A 17,564-nucleotide genomic window follows, 5' to 3' on the forward strand; every position below is an offset into this window, starting at 1 on the left:
TATGGGATACAGGGAGATTTGGCTATCTGGATTCAGAATTGGTTGGCTGACAGAAGGCAGAGAGTGGTTGTAGATGGAAAGTATTCTGCCTGGAGGTCAGTGTTGAGTGGCGTCCTGCAGGCCTCTGTTCTTTGGCCTCTGCTCTTTGTAGTTTTTATAAATGACTTGGATGAGGAGGTTGAGGGGTGGGTTAGTAAATTTGCAGATGACACAAAGGTTGGAGGTGTCGTTGGTAATATAGAGGGCTACTGCAGGCTCCAGCGTGACATAGACAGGATGCAGAGCTGGGCTGAGAAATGGCAGATGGAGTTCAACCTGGATTAATGCGAAGTGATGCATTTTGGAAGGTCGTACTCAAATGCTGAATATAGGATTAAAGACAGGATTCTTGGCAGTGTGGAGGAATAGAGGGATCTGGGTGTGCAAGTACATAGATCCCTCAAAGTTGCCACCCAAGTGGATAGGATTGTTAAGAAAGCATATGGTGTTTTGGCTTTCATTAACAGGGAGGTCGAGTTTAAGAGCCACAAAGTTTTGCTACAGCTCTACAAGTCCCTGGTGAGACCACACTTGGAATATTATGTCCAGTTCTGGTTTCCCGACTATAAGAAAGATACAGAGGGTGCAAAGAAGGTTTACCAGGATGCTGCCTGGACTGGACGGCTTGCCTTATGAAGAAAGGTTGGATAAGCTCGGACTTTTCTCTCTGGGGAGAAGGAGGAAGAGAGGAGACCTGATCAAGGTATAAAGATAATGAGTGGAATAGATAGAGTCAATAGCCAGAGACTTTTCCCCAGGGCAGGATTGACTGGTACAAGGAGTCAGCTTGAGGATATTAGGAGGAAGGTATAAAGGAGATGTCAGAGGTAGATTCTTTACGCAGAGAGTTGTGAATGCATGGAATCCGTTGCCAGCTGTGGTGGGGACATTTAAGTGACTGCTGGACATGCACATGGATAGCAGTGAGTTGAGGGGTGCGTAGGTTAAGTTATTATATTTTACATTAGGATTAAACCTCAACACAATTTCGTGGGCCAAAGGACCTGTGCTGTACTTTTCTATGTTCTATGTTGTAACTGTACCCGGATCCACTGCATCCTCAGGAAGTTCATTCCATATGCGAACTTTTTGCTCTATGTAAAAAAATTGCTCCTCATGTCTCTTTTAAGTCTCTCTCCTCTCTCCTTAAAAATGTGCCCCAAATCTTGAAATCCCCCATCCTAGGGAAAGGATACCTACCATTAACCCTATCTATACTCCTCATGATTTTGTAAACCTCTATAAGGTCACTTCTCAATCTCACTGGTCAATTTACTGCTACTTGTGCTTATTGCAGACAGGCCAAGATTCAGACACAGATATGACTGGAACACTGTCTCTGACTGGTCTTTGCTTTAAACTGAGCTCCCAGGTGAGTCTGAAGAGTGCAACAGCCCAATTTCTTGGAGATCCAAGTGTAGACCCAGGGGCTGTAACTTGCCTCAGACAAAGAGGAAAGCACATTTCTCAGGAGTTCCAAGATCATGTTCTCCACAGCCATGCTCAATATGCCAGTCGTGTCTCCACTTCAGGAACTGAAGCCCATAATCAAGGCTGAGGTTCCCGGTGTGGTGATGAGGGAGTGCTGCACTGTCTACAGAGTGGGTGGTGGATGCAGCACATTGGCCTGCTCAGATGAGTATAAAAGATCCTATGACTTATTGTTTTGAGGAAGAGTTTCCTGGGGATCTTAATATTGATCCTTCAACCAACATCACTAAACACAGCTCCTCTGATCAGTATCACTATCATTATTTCTGTTTATGGGATCTTGTGTAACATTTTTGCCAAACTTTCTACACACAGCATTTATTGCCCATCCCTAGTTACCCCTTGACAAGGTGGGGGTGAGCTGCCTTATTGAACCGCTGCTGTCCATTTGCTGTAGGTTGACCCACAATTCCCTTAGGGAGGGAATTCCAGGATTTTGACCCAGTGACACTGAAGAAACGGTGATATATTTTCACAAGTCAGGATGGTGAATGGCTTGGATGGGAACTTGCGTGGGGAGGTCTTCCCATGTGTCTGCTGTCTTTGTCCCTCTAGATGGTTGAGGTTTGTCAGGAACATACTTCCAAGGGAGACTTGGTGAGTTTCTGCAGTGCATCTTGTAGATGGTACACACTGCTGCTACTGCGCATCAGTGGTGGAGGGAATGGATGTTTGTGCATATGGTGCCAATCAAGTGGGCTGCTTTGCCCGGGACAGTATCAAGCTTCTTGAGTGTTGTTGGAGTTGCGCCCATCCAGGCATGTGGGGAGTATTCCATCACATCCCTGACTTGTGCCTTGTAGATGGTGGACAGGCTTTGGGGAGTCAGGAGGTGAGTTACTTGATGCAGTACTCCGAACCTCTGACCTGCTCTTGTAGCAACAGAATTTATATGGCTGGTCCAGTTGAGTTTCTGGTCAGTGGTACACCTTAGGATATTGATAGTGGAGAATTCAGCAATGATAATACCATTGAACATCAAAGAAGATTCACTCTTCTTGGAAATGGTCATTGCCTTTCATTTGTGTTGCATGAATGTTACTGGTTCTTGTCAGCTCAAGCCTGGATATTGTCCAGATCTTGGATATGGACTGTTTCAGTATCTAAGGAGTTTTGAATGGTGATGAAGCAGTTGAAGATGCTTGGGCCTCAGACACTACCCTGAGAAACTGCTGCAGAGATAACCTGCAGCTGAGGAGACTGACCTCCAACAACTAAAACCATCTTTCCTTGTGCCAGGTCTGACTCCAACCAACGGAGAATTTTCCCCCTGGTTCCTAAGGGAATTGGTTAAGGCTCCAGGACTCCATTATGTCGAGATCAAGCATCCCAAGAATGAATGAAACAAAATGTTGAGGTGAAGTGTGACAGAAGAATAGATGAGTCATGTTGAATGGACTATTGTAGTCTCAATAAAACAACAGGCCAGACAAATAAACAACCAGTGAGCTGCAGCAGCTTTGAACATACCTTAGACAACCCGTCCAAATCAGCAGTACCTGCAGAAGATGAAGAGACAGTCAGATACCTACAGGCCGACTGCAGACTTGAAGAACTCTCTCCACAGAGGCTGTCAGACCTGCTGAATTTCTTCAGCATTCTCTGTGTTTGTTTCAGATTACTATGTGTTATCTCAGGTCCAGGGTCAAATTACTCTGTGTTACTCTAGACGCAGAGTTTCATTACTTTCTGTTACAATGTTAAGAAATTAGAGCAGGAGCAGGTCAAGCCTGCTCTGCCATTGAATAAGGACAGGGCTGATTCTGGGTTGAATCTTCCCCATTTCCCTCGATTCCCTGAGAGACCATCCACATCAGAATTAAACATATTCACTGATTACAGCACCCCCTTAACTGTGGTGTAAAGAATTTCAAGGACTCACCACCTGGTGGGTGAAGGAATTTGTCTCCCTCTCAGCTCCTTCTCCTGACACTGTCCTCCCAGGGAAACAATCTCTCAGTGTCTACCCTACTGAGATCCTTCTCAGTGTTTACATTTCCTGAGGTGGTGACGTTGTGGTAATGTCACGAGCAACTGGACAACCCCAGGCTCATGTCCTGGGCAGAAGGGTTCGAACCCTAACCCGGCAGCTGGTGCAGTCGGAATTCAATAACAATCTAATGATAACCGTGTGACGATAGTCAATTGTTGCAAAAATACATCTAGTTCAATAATGTATTCTTACATCCCACTGTATTCTGTTTTTCTGTTCTTCTGACTGAAGTAAATAATGTCAAACTTGGTTTGACAGTTAAATGTGCCAATGATTACATTAAAGATGTTTATGGTATTAAACACCAATGGTTCTCCCTAGTTGTATTAAGAAAGCTATTATTTCATGACAGAAAGAAAGATATATCTTACTTATTGCTGAATGTTTATATCTGTTCCCAGAAGGGACAATGATTTCTATGCTGCCTTTTCAAACAGAGAAATCAAGGTACATCATAACATCTGTATTACTCTGTAATACTCCAGGCTAAGGTCGGTATTACTCTATGTGACTCCAGGCCACGTGGCATTACCTAGTGTTCCGTTCATGTGGTGAGGCTCCATGCCTGCCATTCCAGCCAATGGGCCCTCAGCTCCTGGACCCATCTGGAACTGAATGCAAAAAAAAAGGTTTGATTAGACAATGAGAACGGGGAACCTCAGGCCCTGAGCCACCACAAGTTGCCTGTCATTGCAATATTAGATTTTACAGCATTCCTTCATTGACCAATGTGTTCAGATGGACACTCATCTCTCAGTTATTGAGCCTTTCAATTACCCTGGAACTTGGTGTCATACTGTTGTATTGAGAAGCTCCTATTGGGGTAATGATAAATGTCCCAGAATTACTGCTTTATCTCTGGAACCCTGGGACCAGTATTTATCTTTCAATACACATCACAGAAACGGGTTCTCTGGTTATGATCACATTCCTATTTGTAGGATCTGGCTGTCACGTTTCCTAGACAGCAATTACACAAAAGGGAATTTCTCAGAATCTTATCAAAGTTGATGATTGCAATTTCACTCTTCCCCCTAAGTGCTTCACAAGAGAATTAGCAAGTAATAATAGACACCTAGTAACATGCTATTTGGATGATTAAGAACTTTCAAAAATTGTCTTAAAAGAGGAACGGCAGGTGGAGAGATTGGGTGAGGCAATTCCAGGCAGCTGAAGGTGATACTGCAAACAGCTCAGTGATGAAAATCAATGCAGAATCAGTGCAGGGAGTGGTGTAGGAGCTGGAGGGGATGACCCAGATACCATGGTAAGACAGATATCTAATAACGACGAGTCAGAATATAGAAAGGAGATAAAGGGATTGGTGACATGGTACAATAAAAACAACTTCCCTCTCAACATGGGGAAGACTAAAGAACTGATCACTGACTTGAGGAAGAAAGGAGCAGAACATGCCCCCATCTACATAAACGGAGCTGAAGTAGAGAGGGTAGACAGCGTCAGGTTCCTCGGAATGACGAAAACCAACAACCTGTCCTGGACTTCCCACATAGATGCAATAGTCAAGAAGGTACAACACCACCTCTTCTTCCTCAGGTGGCTCAGGATATTCAGCATGTCTATTAGGACCCTCGAGGAGAAAGTGAGGTCTGCAGATGCTGGAGATCAGAGCTGAAAATGTGTTGCTGGAACAGCGCAGCAGGTCAGGCAGCATCCAGGGAACAGGAGAATCGACGTTTATGGCATAAGCCCTTCCAGCAACACATTTTCAGCTATTAGGACCCTCACCAACTTTTACAGATACACCATTGAGAGCATACTGTCTGGGTGCATATGGGCGATACGGCAACTGCTCTGCTCAGGAACATAGGAAACTACAAAAGGTCATGTGCACAGCCCAGAAGCCAACCTTCCATCCATGGACTCCATTTACGCAGCTCACTGCTGCAGAAAAGATGCCAACATTATCAAATACCCATCAAACTCTGGTAACACTACTGCCTTTTCTATCAGGCAAAAGATACAGAAGCTGGGACACACGCATCAACAGGTTCAGGAATAGCTTCTTCCCGGTTATTAGACTGATGTATGGACTCTCTAACTTCAAATAATGTTGATCTTGCTAATATTGATCTCACCCAGTACACGCCCTTTGCAACATAATCTGTATGCCTGTGTCTAAGTATATTTCTCACCCGATGATCTTTATGTTCTTGCTTTCTACGATCTGCCTGTACTGCTTGTAAACAGAACTTTTCACTGTACTGAGTTACATGTGACAATAAATAAATCAATCAAATCAAGCTAGGGAGGGATGTAGGGGCTGGAGGAAGTGACCGGGATAGGGAGGGTTGTAGGGGCTGGAGGATGTGACAGGGATAGGGATGTAGGGGCTGGAGGGCGTGACAGGGATAGGGAGGGATGTAGGGTCTGGAGGAGGTGACAGAGATAGGGATGAGTGTAGGGGATAGAGGAGGTGACAGAGATATGGAGAGATGTAGGGGCTGGAGAAGGAGACATGGTCATGGAATGTTAAATCTAGAGAGTGATTGCTGAATGCAATTTAGGATACACAGCAGCAGAACTTTAAAGGAACTGAGGATCATGGACGGTAATAGTTGGGAAAGTAGGCAGGATTATCCTGGAATAGTAAAGTGCAGAGATAACGATCACATGGTCAGGGTTTCTGCAGCCAACTATTGGAGAGATGTGTTCAGATTTCCTGGGTGGAAGTGAGTTCCTTTGTCCCAATCTTCACTGTTTACAGTCTCATTGGTGCCAAGTGCAAAGGCTGTCAGTGAATGTCAGCAGACTATTTAACTGCAGTGTGCATCATACACAAGCCTGTCCTGAGACTGGAGAGTTCATTAGGAGCAGGAGGTCAGATTAGTAAAACCAGCCTCAACATCACACCTTAATCCAGAGGAACTGAGGCCGACAAACAACTGAGGCAGAGATTTCTCTGGCCTTATTAGATTAAATTTGGAAAAGGGTCCTTCAGCCCAACAAATCCACACCAACCCTCTGAAAAGTAACCCACCCAGCCCCATTCCCTTACCATATATTTACCCTGACTAATGCATCCAACACTATGGGCAATTTAACATGACCAACTCACCTAACCTGCACATCTTTGGATTGTGGGAGGAAACCGGAGCATCTGGAGGAATGCATTTAGCCAAGTCTAATTCTAAAGCGAATTATACAATGAATGGAAGAGCCTTGGGAAGAGTTGATGAGCACAGAGATCTGGGAGTGCAGGTCCATTTTACCCTGAAGGTTGCTGCACAGGTGGATAGAGTGGTCAAGCAGGAATATAGTATGCTTGCCTTCAGTGGACGGGGTATTGAGTATAAGAGCTGGCAAGTCATGTTAAAATTGTACAAAACATTGGTTTGGCTGCATTTAGAATACTGTGTACAGTTCTGGTCGCCACATTACCAAAAAGATGTGGATGCTTTGGAGAGGTGCTAGCTATGAAGAGAGGTTGAGTAGGTTAGGTTTATTTTCACTAGAAAAGAGGAGATTGAGGGGGGAACCTGATTGAGGTTCTCACCTGTCTAAACCGACAGGTGTAGACAGTACATTTGGATCAGCTCAGGCTTGAAGGGCCTGTTCCTGGACTGTAAATTTTCTTTGTTCTCTTTGTTGACACAGGGAGAATGTGCAAACTCCACACAGTCACCCAAGGCCGGAATCGAACCTGGGTCCCTGGCACTGAGGCAGCAGTGCTAACCACTGAGCCACCGTGCCACTTATGACCGAATTAAATTGTTTGGCAGCCATACCCCTGTCTTGCCCTGTCACTGGCACAGACTTACACTGGAACGGCTGCTTCCTGCTCCCAATGGCGCAATCATTGTGTACATGTTCTCACTGGAGTTTGTGGAGTCTAAGAAGAAAACAACAGAAGCTGAAGGTCACAATGGAGGTGAAGCAGTAACAGTTTGTCAGCATTTTGAAGAACTGATGTTCAAAAAGGTTTCATGTGTAAGATGTGTTCAGAACATAGAACATTACAGCGCACTACAGGCCCTTTGACCCTCAATGTTGCTCCAACCTGTGAAACCAATCTGAAGCCCATCTAACCTACACTATTCTATTCTCATCCACATTTTCATCCAATGTCCATTTAAATGCCCTTAAAGTTGGCGAGTCTACTACTGTTGCAGGCAGTACATTCCACGCCCAACTACTTCCTGAGTAAAGAAACTACCTCTGACATCTGTCCTAAATCTATCACCCCTCAATTTAAAGCTATGTCCCCTCGTGTTAGTCATCACCATCCGAGGAAAAAGGCTCTCCCTGTCCACCCTATCTAACCCTCTGATTATCTTACATGTCTCAACTGTGTCACCTCTCATCCTTCTTCTCTCTAACAAAAACAGCCTAAAGTCTCTCAGCCTTTCGTCATAAGACCTTTCCTCCATACCAGGCAACATCCTGGTAAATCTCCTCTGCACCCTTTCTAAAGCTTCCACATCCTTCCTATAATGTCTGTCTCATCCAGAGCTGTATGAAATGCCCCAAGTGCGGCCGCACCAGCATTTTGTACAGCTGCAGCATGACCTCGTGGCTTCGAAACTCAATCCCTCTACCAATAAAAGCCAACATACCATACGCCTTCTTAACAACTGTATCAACCTGGGTGGAAACTTTCAGGGATCTATGTAAATGGACACTGAGATCTCTCTGCTCATCTACAATACCAAGAATCTTACCATTAGCCCAGTACTGTGCATTCCTGGTGCTCTTTCCAAAGTGAAACATTTCACACTTTTCCACATGAAACTCTATTTGCCACCTCTCAGCCCAGCTCTCATCTTATCTATGTCCCTCTGTAACCTGCAATATCCTTTGGTACGATCCACAACTCCACCAACGTTAGCGCCATCTGCAAATTTACTAACCCATCTTTCTCTGCCCTCATCCAGGTCATTTTTTAAAATGACAAACAGCAGTGGCCCCAAAACAGATCCTTGCAGTACACCACTAGTAACTGAACTCCAAGGTGAACATTTCCCATCAACCACCACCCTCTATCTTCTTTCAACTAGCTAATTTCTGATCCAAGCCACTAAATCACCCTCAATCCCATGCCTCCGTATTTTGTGCAATAGCCTACCATAAGGAACCTTATCAAACACCTTACTGAAATCCATATACACCCCATCAACCACTTTAACCCATTCACCTGTTTGATCACCTTCTCAAAAAACTCAACACGGTTTGTGAGGCACCACCTACCCTTCACAAAACCGTGTTGACTATCCATAATCAACTTATTCCTCTCTAGATGATTATAAATCCTATCTCTTATAACCTTTTCCAACACTTTACCCACAACTGAAGTGAGGCTCACTGGTCTATAATTACCAGGGTTGTCTCTACTCCCCTTCTTGAACAAAGGAACAACATTTGCTATCCTCCAGTCTCCTGGAACTACTCCTGTCGACAATGACAACATAAAGATCAAAGCCAAAGGCTCTGCAATCTCCTCCTCAGCTTCCCAGAGCAGTGTCAACACTTGCTAATGCCCCATTAATGGTACATGTCCTGAGCAATGCCAACACCTCTCACTCAAAATGCATCTGAGACCAAGGAGTTTACAGTCGCCTTCCCCCACCCCCAGTGCCCACCCCCTCCCCCAGGCAGAGAGTGAAACAGCTTTGTACTGTCTCTATGTTGATCTGCACAAACCTCAGGCAAACTCAGTGAAAACCAGAAATCTCACCCACAGCCATGGATGGAGAGAGGAAATGTTAGTGTGGTACAGTCAGCAGTGATGGAGAACTTTACTCTGTATCTAACCCTATGCTGTCCCTCTCCTGAGTGTGTTTGATGGAGGACAATGTAGAAGGAGCTTTATATTAGAGACACTGCTTGCCCCCCCAGTCAGTTCTGGTTCCATTGTAATCCTCCCATTCCCCAACCCCGTGCTCACTCTCACCCTCTGGCTGCAACGATTATCGGAGAGAGGCCTCTTACCTGCCGGACTAGGAATGATTGATGTTCCCGGAGGACCACCACCTGGCGCTCCCTGAGAGAGGAAACGTCACATTATTCCAAAGAGACTCGAAAGAGACCCAGGGCTGGACAGCCTGTGGCAGGGTGGGCATGTGGTAGGGGGAAGCATGGGGGTGAGGGGGTGTGGGTGTGAGTTCTGACCAGACAAGAGTGGGAATGGGAGTGCACGGCATGGCTGCAGGTTTGGGACAGAGGCAGTGGAGACTAGGGAGGATGCAAGCACCAGCTGGAGGAGAGGCAGAAATGGAGGATGATGGGGAAAGGAGGGGGAGGTTTGGCGAATGTTTGAAATCAGTTTGATCGACTCACCACATAGCTGCCTGGTGATGACGAGGAATATGGAATCTAGAGCAGAGAGAGAGAAATGATTAATGTTTGATCATTATTAATAACAGGTCAGTCCAGGACAACAGCCAAAGTGTGTAATCTCAAATATTATCCACATCCCTGAATGCTCATCTGCAATATTTTTGTGTGAGATTGGACCTGGAGTACAGGAACTGGTCACAACTGGTAAAAAATACAACTATAATCCTACAGCACGGAGACAGGCCCTTTGGCTCAAACTGGTCCATGCCGACCAAACTGTCCATCCACACTGACCCCATTTCCCTGCACATGGCCCACATTGTTCTAATCCTTTCCTATCCATGTATTTGTCCAAATGCCTTTTCTATAAATGAACTCACCTCAAACACTTCCACTGGCAGCTCATTCCATATATGTGCTGTGTGTAAAAAGGTCTGTGTGGGTCAGCACGGTGGCTCAGTGGTTGGCACTGCTGCCTCACAACACCAGGGTCCTAGTTTTGATTCTAGCCTCGGGTGACTGTCTGTGTGGAGTTTGCACATTCTCCCTGTGTCTGTGTGGGTTTCCTCCGGGTGCTCCGGTTTCCTCCCGTAGTCCAATGATGTGCAGGTCAGGTGAATTGGCCATGCTAAATTGCCCATAGTGTTAGGTGCATTCGGCAGAGGGAAATGGGGCTGGGTGGGTTACTGTTCAGAGAGTCGGTGTGGACTTGTAGGGCCGAAGGGCCTGTTTCCACGCTGTAGGGAATCTAATCTAAACAAGTTGCCCCTCAGGTTCCCTTTTATTTTTTCCCCTCTAACCTTAAACTGATGCCCTCTAGTCCTCGATTTCCCAACCCTGGGAAAAAGCCTGAGTGCATTCATCCTATCCAAACCTCTCAGGATCTTATACACTTCTATAAAATCCTCCCTCAGTCTCCTAAGCGCTAAAGAAAAAAGTCATAACTTGTCCAACCTCTCCCTATAACTCAGACCATTGAATCCTGGCAGCATCCTTGTAAATGTCTTCTGCACTCTTTCCAGTTTAATAGCATCCTTCCTACAGCAAGGTGACTAAAACTGAACACAATACTTCAAGTGCAGCCTCACCAACGTCCTGTATAACTGCAACATAACTTCCCAACCTCTACACTTAATGCCCTGATTGATGAAGGCCAGTGTCCAAAAGTCTTCTTCACACCCTGTCTACCTGGGACTCCGCTGTCAGAGAACCATCCAAGGTCCCTCTGTTCCACTACACTCCTTAAGGCCCTGCCGTTCACCATGAAACTCCTAACTTGATTTGACTTTCCAAAATGCAAGACCTTGTCTATATTAAACTCCATTTTCCATTTCTCGGCCCACTTCCCCAGCTGACCAAGGTCCTGCTGCAATTTCTGATAACCTTCCTCACTGTCCACAGTACTGCCTATTTTAGTGTCATCTGCAAACTTACTAATCCTGCCTTGTACATTCTCATCGAAATCATTGATATAGATAACAAACAGCAATGGCCCCAGCAACAACTGAGGCACTCCAATAGTCACAGGCCTCCAGTCCAACAAACATCCTTCCACTATTACCCTCTGCTTCCTACCATCAAGCCAATTGTGTGTCCAATTTGCCAGCTCTCCCTGGATTCCATGCGATCTAACCTTCCGCAGTGGCCTACCATGTGGAACCTTATCAAAGGCCTTACTTAAATCCATATAGACTACATCTACTGCCCTGCCCTCGTCAACCTTGCCGGCCTCTTCATCAAAGAACTCTGATGAGGCATGATCTCTCACACACAAAGCCATGCTGACTATTCCTAATCAAATCCTGTCTTTCCAAATGGATGTATCTCTTATCTCTCAGAATCTTCTTAAGTAACTTACCTACCATAGACATTAAGTTTACTGATCTATAGTTCCCAGGTTTTTCTTTGCAGCCTTTCTTGAATAAAGGCACAACATTTGCCACCCTCCCATCTTCTGGAACCTCAGCCGTGGCTAACAAGGATGCAAAAATATCAGCCTGGGCCCCCACAATTTCTTCTCTTGCTTCTCGCAGTGTTCTTGAATATATCTGGTCAGGACCAGAAGATTTATCCATCTTCATACATTCTGATACATCCAACACCTCCTCTACTTTGATATGGACTGTCCCCAAAATATCAGCACTAACTTCCCCAAGTTCCCAAGCCTTCATGTCTTTCTCTATGGTAAACACAGAGGAGAAATATTCATTGAAGACCTTGCCCAAGTCCTGCAGTTCCACACATAAATGTCCACCTTGGTTCTTAGAACAAAGAACAAAGAAAATTTACAGCCCAGGAACAGGCCTTTCAGCCCTCCAAGCCTGAGCCGATCCAAACCCACTGTCTAAACCTGTCGGTCAATTCCTAAGCATCTGTATCCCTCTGCTCCCCACCTACTCATGCATCTGTCGAGATGCATCTTAAATGAATCTACCGTGCCTGCCTCTACCACCTCTGCTGGCAATGCGTTCCAAATGACCACCACCCTCTGTGTGAAGTACTTGCCGCGTATATCCCCCTTAAACTTTCCACCTCTCACCTTGCAAGTGTGACCTCTCGTTATTGAATCCTTCACCCTGGGGAAAAGCTTATCTCTATCCACCCTGTCTATACCCTTCATGATTTTGTAACCTCAATCAGGTTCCCCCCTCAATCTACTTTTTTCAAATGAAAACAATCCTAACCTACGCAACCTCTCTTCATATCTAGCACCTTCCATACCAGGCAACATCCTCGTAAACCTTCTCTGCACCCTCTCCAAAGGGTCCACATCCTTTTGGTAATGTGGTGAACAGAACTGTACACAGTATTCTAAATGTGGCCGAACCAAAGTCTTGTACAATTTTAACATGACTTGCCAGCTCTTATACTCAATACCCTGTCTGATGAAGGAAAGCATACCATATGCCTTCTTGACCACTCTATCCACCTGTGCAGCCACCTTCAGGGTACAATGGACCTGAACTCCCAGATCTCTCTGCTCATCAACTCTTCCCAACCTTTCTCCATTTCGAGAAACTCCCTTCAACTACTACTCTCTGTCTCCTGTTGCTCAACCAGTTCTTTATCCACCTCGCTAGAACACCCTGCACACCATGTGACTTCACTTTCTCCATTAGTCTACCATGGGGAACCTTAACAAACGCCTTACTAAAGTCTATGTATATGACATCAACAGCCCTTCCTTCATCTATCAACTTGGCCACTTCCTCAAAGAACTCCATTAAGTTGGTAGGGCACAATCTCCTGCACAAAACCATGTTGCCTATCATTGATAAGCCCATTCTTTTCCAAACATAAATTGATTTTATCCCTGATCAAGCAACTTTCCCACCACTGATGTCAGGCTCACTGGTTTGTAGTTACCTGGAATAGGAGAAAGTGAGGACTGCAGATGCTGGAGATCAGAGCTGAAAAATGTGTTGCTGGAAAAGCGCAGCAGGTCAGGCAGCATCCAAGGAGCAGGAGAATCAACGTTTCGGGCATAAGCCCTTCTTCAGGAATGATTCAGCAACACATTTTTCAGCAGTTACCAGGAATATCCCTACTACCCTTCTTGTACAGGGGGACAACGTGAGCAACCCTCCAATCCTCCGGCACCTCACCTGTGTTTAAGGATACTACAAAGATATCTGTCAGGGCCCCAGCTATTTCCTCTCTCACGTCCCTCAGCAACCTGGGATAGATCCCATCCGGTCCTGGGGATTTGTCCACCTTAACAACCTCTAGCCTACCCAACACATCTTCCCGACTTATGCCAACATGATCCGGACTAATCAAACTTTATCTCTAATCTCAACATTCATCCTGTCCCTCCCCTCAGTGAACACTGATGCAAAGTAATCATTCAGAATCTCACTCATTTTCTCAGGTTCAACACACAGCCTTCCTTCATTATCCTTTAGTGGATCAATCCTTTCTCTAGTTACCCGCTTACTTCTTATATAAGAATAAAATGCTTTGGGATTCTCCTTAATTCTACTCGCTAAAGCTATTTCATGACCCATTTTAGACGCTTGATTCCTTGTTTAAGACTTGTCCTACTCTTCCGATATTCCTCCAGGGCCCATCCTGTTCTTATCTGCCTGGACCTTACGTACGCTTCCCTTTTCCTCTTGGCCAGTTGTACAATTTCTCCTGTCATCCACAGTTCATGAAGCTTGCCTTTCCTATCCTTTGCCTTCAACGGGACATGCCTATCCTGCACAATCTTTAACCTATCTTTGAAAGCCTCCTACATATCAATTGTGGACTTCCCTTTAAACAGCTGTGGCCAACCCACATTCCCAGCTCCTGCCTAATTTTGATATAATTGGGCTTGGCACAGTTTAATACTCTTCCCTTAGGACCACTCTCTTCTTTATCTACGAGTATTCTAAAACTTACAAAATTGTGGTCACTGTTCCCAAAGAAAGCCCCACCACAACTTCTACCCCCTGTCCTGGCTCGTTCCCCAGTACAAGATCTTACAAATCCTGCCCCATCCAGACCTCTGACACTAAGTATATCCCAGTCAATGTTGGGAAAATTAAAATCTCCCATCACCACCACCCTGTTGCCTCAACATCTTTCCATAATCTGTTTACCTATTTGTTCTTCTATCTCACGCTCACTGTTGGGAGGCCTGTAATACAGCCCCAACAATGTAACTGCACCCTTCTTATTTCTAAGCTCCACCCATAATGCCTCACTACCCAAGCCCTCCATAGTGTCCTCCTTTAGCACAGCCGTGATATCGTCCCTGACCAGCAATGCAACTCCACCCCCTCTTTTACTTCCCTCCCTGTCCTGTGCCTACTTGTCTTCCCTTCTGGTTCCCAGTCCCCTGTCACATTAGTTTAAAACCTCCCCAACAGCGGTAGCAAAAACTCCCCCAAGGACATTGGTTCCGGCCTGGTTCAGATGTAGACTGTCCAATTTATAATAGTCCCACCTTCCCCAGAATTGGTCCCAATGTCCAACAAATCTGAACCCCTCCCTCTTACACCATCTCTCAAGCCACGTGTTCATTCTGCTTTTTCTTTCATTTCTACCCTGGCTAGCACGTGGCACTGGGAGTAATCCCGAGATCACTACCTTTGAGAACCTCCCCTTTAACTTCTCTCCTAATTCCCTGAATTCTTCTTTCAGGACCTCATCTTGTTTTTTACTTCTATCGTTGGTGTCTATATGCACCAAGACAACTGGCTGTTCACGCTCCCCTTTTAGAATGCTCTGCAGCCGATCAGTGACATCCCTGACCCGAGCACCTGGGAGGCAACATACCATCTGGGAGTCCCGTTTTCGGCCACAGACCCGCCTATCTACTCCCCCCACAATAGAATCCCCTATGACTATGGTCCTATGAGTCTTTTTCCTGCCCTTATGAACAGCAGTGCCCGCCACGGTGCCACGATCTTGACCACTGCTGCCCTCCCCTGGTGAGCCATCTCCCCCAACAGTATCCAAAACGGTATACCTGTTTTGGAGGGAGATGACCCCAGGGGACACCTGCACTGCCTTCCTACTCTTTCTCTGCCTTTTGGTCATCCATTCACTGTCTCCCTCAGCAATTCTAACCTGCGGTGCGACCAATTCAGTAAACGTGCTATCCACGACTTCTTCCGCATTGCGGATGCGCCACAGTGAGTCCATCCACTGCTCCAGAGCCATCACGTGGTCAAACAAGAGCTGCAGCTGGACACACTTCTTGCATGAGTCAGAGTCAGGAACGTCAGACACGTCCCTGAGCTCCCAGATCAAGTAAGAGGCACGTGCCACGGGTCTGAGGTCCCCTGCCATTGTAAGCCTTAGCTTTATATCAACTAACTAAAACCAAACAATGCACTTAAATATATGAAAGAAGAGAAAAGATAAAAAACGTTACCTTACAGAATCTTTATCTTCTGGTTAGAGGAGGGGGCGCGGGAGGGAGATACTACATGTGTAGTATCTTGGGTTTAGCCACTGCCCAAATATATACTAAGTCCTTACCCTCCTGGTCTCCAAGTCCCCTCGGCTGTGTCTCCTGCTGCTCCCGGACAGGAAAAAAGGTACTTGAGGGCTCCTATTCTCTCTCTAGTTATTCTTTTTCCTTTAATATATTAAAGAACCTCTTTGGATCTACCCTAATCCAAGGCTATCTCGTGCCCCCTTTTCGCCCTCCTGATGTCCTTCTTCAGTAAACCCCTGTATCCCCTGTATACCTCCCGGGATTCCCTTGATCCCAGTTGCCTGTGCCTGAGCCACGCCTCAAAGTCTCAATGTCTCTTATCATCCAGGGTTCCCTGCTCCTGCCAACCTTACCCTTCACTCTCACAGGAAGATATGGACCTTGAACTCAAGCTATTTCACTTTTAAAGGTCTCCCACTTGCCAGAGGTCCCTTTGCTTGCAAACAGACTACTCCAACCAACCCCTACAAGCTCTTGTCTAATTCCATCAAAATTTACCTTGCCCCAATTTAGAACTCAAGCCTGTGGACCAGTTTTGTCCCCCTCCATAACTATATTTAAAATTAATAGAACTATGGTCACTGATCCCAAATGCTCCCCACTGACACATCCTTCACCAGTCCTCTCCTATTTCCCAAGAGTAGGTCGGGTTTTGACCCTTCCTGAGTAGGACCCTCTATATACTGCTCAAGGAAACTTTCCTGAACACATTTAATAAATTGCACCCCATGTAAGCCCTTAACGTTCTGGCAGGCCCAGTCTACGTTAGGAAAATTCAAATCCCCAACTGTGACAACCCTCTTGCTCCTGTGTCAATAAATCCACAGAGTTACTGTGCAATTAAATATATTTATTTCCTATTTGACCAGGGGCTGTTGGTCAGCTCTGTTACTCACAGAGTTCGTGTTTGTTGGGTTTGGCCAAGAACGTCCTCCTCCAGGGGTCCTGTAAAACAAACACTACCAAGTGTCAGAGATCACAGGTAATCCCAGAGGATCCCACAACAAAACTCACTGGCTCTGGACTGCAGGAGATTCACACTGAAACAGGATCCACACCAAGACAGTGATCCCCACACAGATGGATCCACACTGACAGAACATCCACATCTGAGAGGGTACCCATTCAGTGATAGGTACCCACACAGTGAGAGATCTGTACTGTGACAGGGGATCCTCTCTGAGAGGACAGGATCCACCATCATTGTCCTCCTCTCTCAGTCACGACTTTTCCATCATCTTCCTCCAGCTGAGAGCACTCTCCCTCAAACTCCTCTCTTTCTCCAGGTACAAAGCATCAAAAGCCAAATATTTTTCACCTTCACTACCAACAATAAAAGACTAAAACGAGTGACATTGCCACGGCCACATTTCTCTTTGTGGGATTTTGCTGTGCACAAACTGTCAGCCACGACTCCCACATTCCTATAGGTACGTGAGGAATAAAAGGATGACAAGAGTAGGAATAGGGCCAGTCAAAGACAGAAGTGGAAAGTTGTGTGTGGACCCTGTGGAGATCAGGAGGGGCTAAACAAATATTTCTCATCTGTTTTCACTCAGGAAAAGGAGAATATTGTAGAGAGAAGACTGAGATATGGGTATTAGACTAGAAAGGATTGAGGTTAGTAAGGAGGAAGTGTTATCAATTCTAGAAGGAGTGAAAGTAGATAACTAGTGCAGTGCCACAAGGATCAGTGCTGGGTCCTCTACTTTTTGTCATTTACATAAATGATTTGGATGTAAGTATAAGAGATACAGTTAGTAAGTTTGCAGATGACACCAAAATTGGAGGTGTAGTGGACAGCGAAGAGGG

At 45.7% G+C, this 17,564-nt stretch overlaps 1 protein-coding gene across 6 annotated transcripts in view; it reads right to left on the minus strand.

Moving 5' to 3' along the window:
- The window catches only part of LOC122565494 (single-stranded DNA-binding protein 3-like), a 124,602-nt gene that overhangs the window by 3,076 nt on the left and 103,962 nt on the right, over positions 1 to 17,564 (minus strand). For all 6 annotated transcript variants that reach the window (XM_043721529.1, XM_043721527.1, XM_043721528.1 and 3 more), the window contains 6 exons: positions 16,649 to 16,697; positions 9,821 to 9,856; positions 9,473 to 9,524; positions 7,306 to 7,376; positions 4,056 to 4,134; positions 3,001 to 3,029 (listed from right to left, as the gene is read on the minus strand). In XM_043721529.1, coding sequence (XP_043577464.1) covers positions 3,001 to 3,029; positions 4,056 to 4,134; positions 7,306 to 7,376; positions 9,473 to 9,524; positions 9,821 to 9,856; positions 16,649 to 16,697 — 316 coding nt within the window. The remainder of the gene's footprint in view (positions 1 to 3,000; positions 3,030 to 4,055; positions 4,135 to 7,305; positions 7,377 to 9,472; positions 9,525 to 9,820; positions 9,857 to 16,648; positions 16,698 to 17,564) is intronic.

The sequence above is a fragment of the Chiloscyllium plagiosum genome, chromosome 31 (assembly GCF_004010195.1).
Source record: "Chiloscyllium plagiosum isolate BGI_BamShark_2017 chromosome 31, ASM401019v2, whole genome shotgun sequence".
Classification (NCBI taxonomy): domain Eukaryota; kingdom Metazoa; phylum Chordata; class Chondrichthyes; order Orectolobiformes; family Hemiscylliidae; genus Chiloscyllium; species Chiloscyllium plagiosum.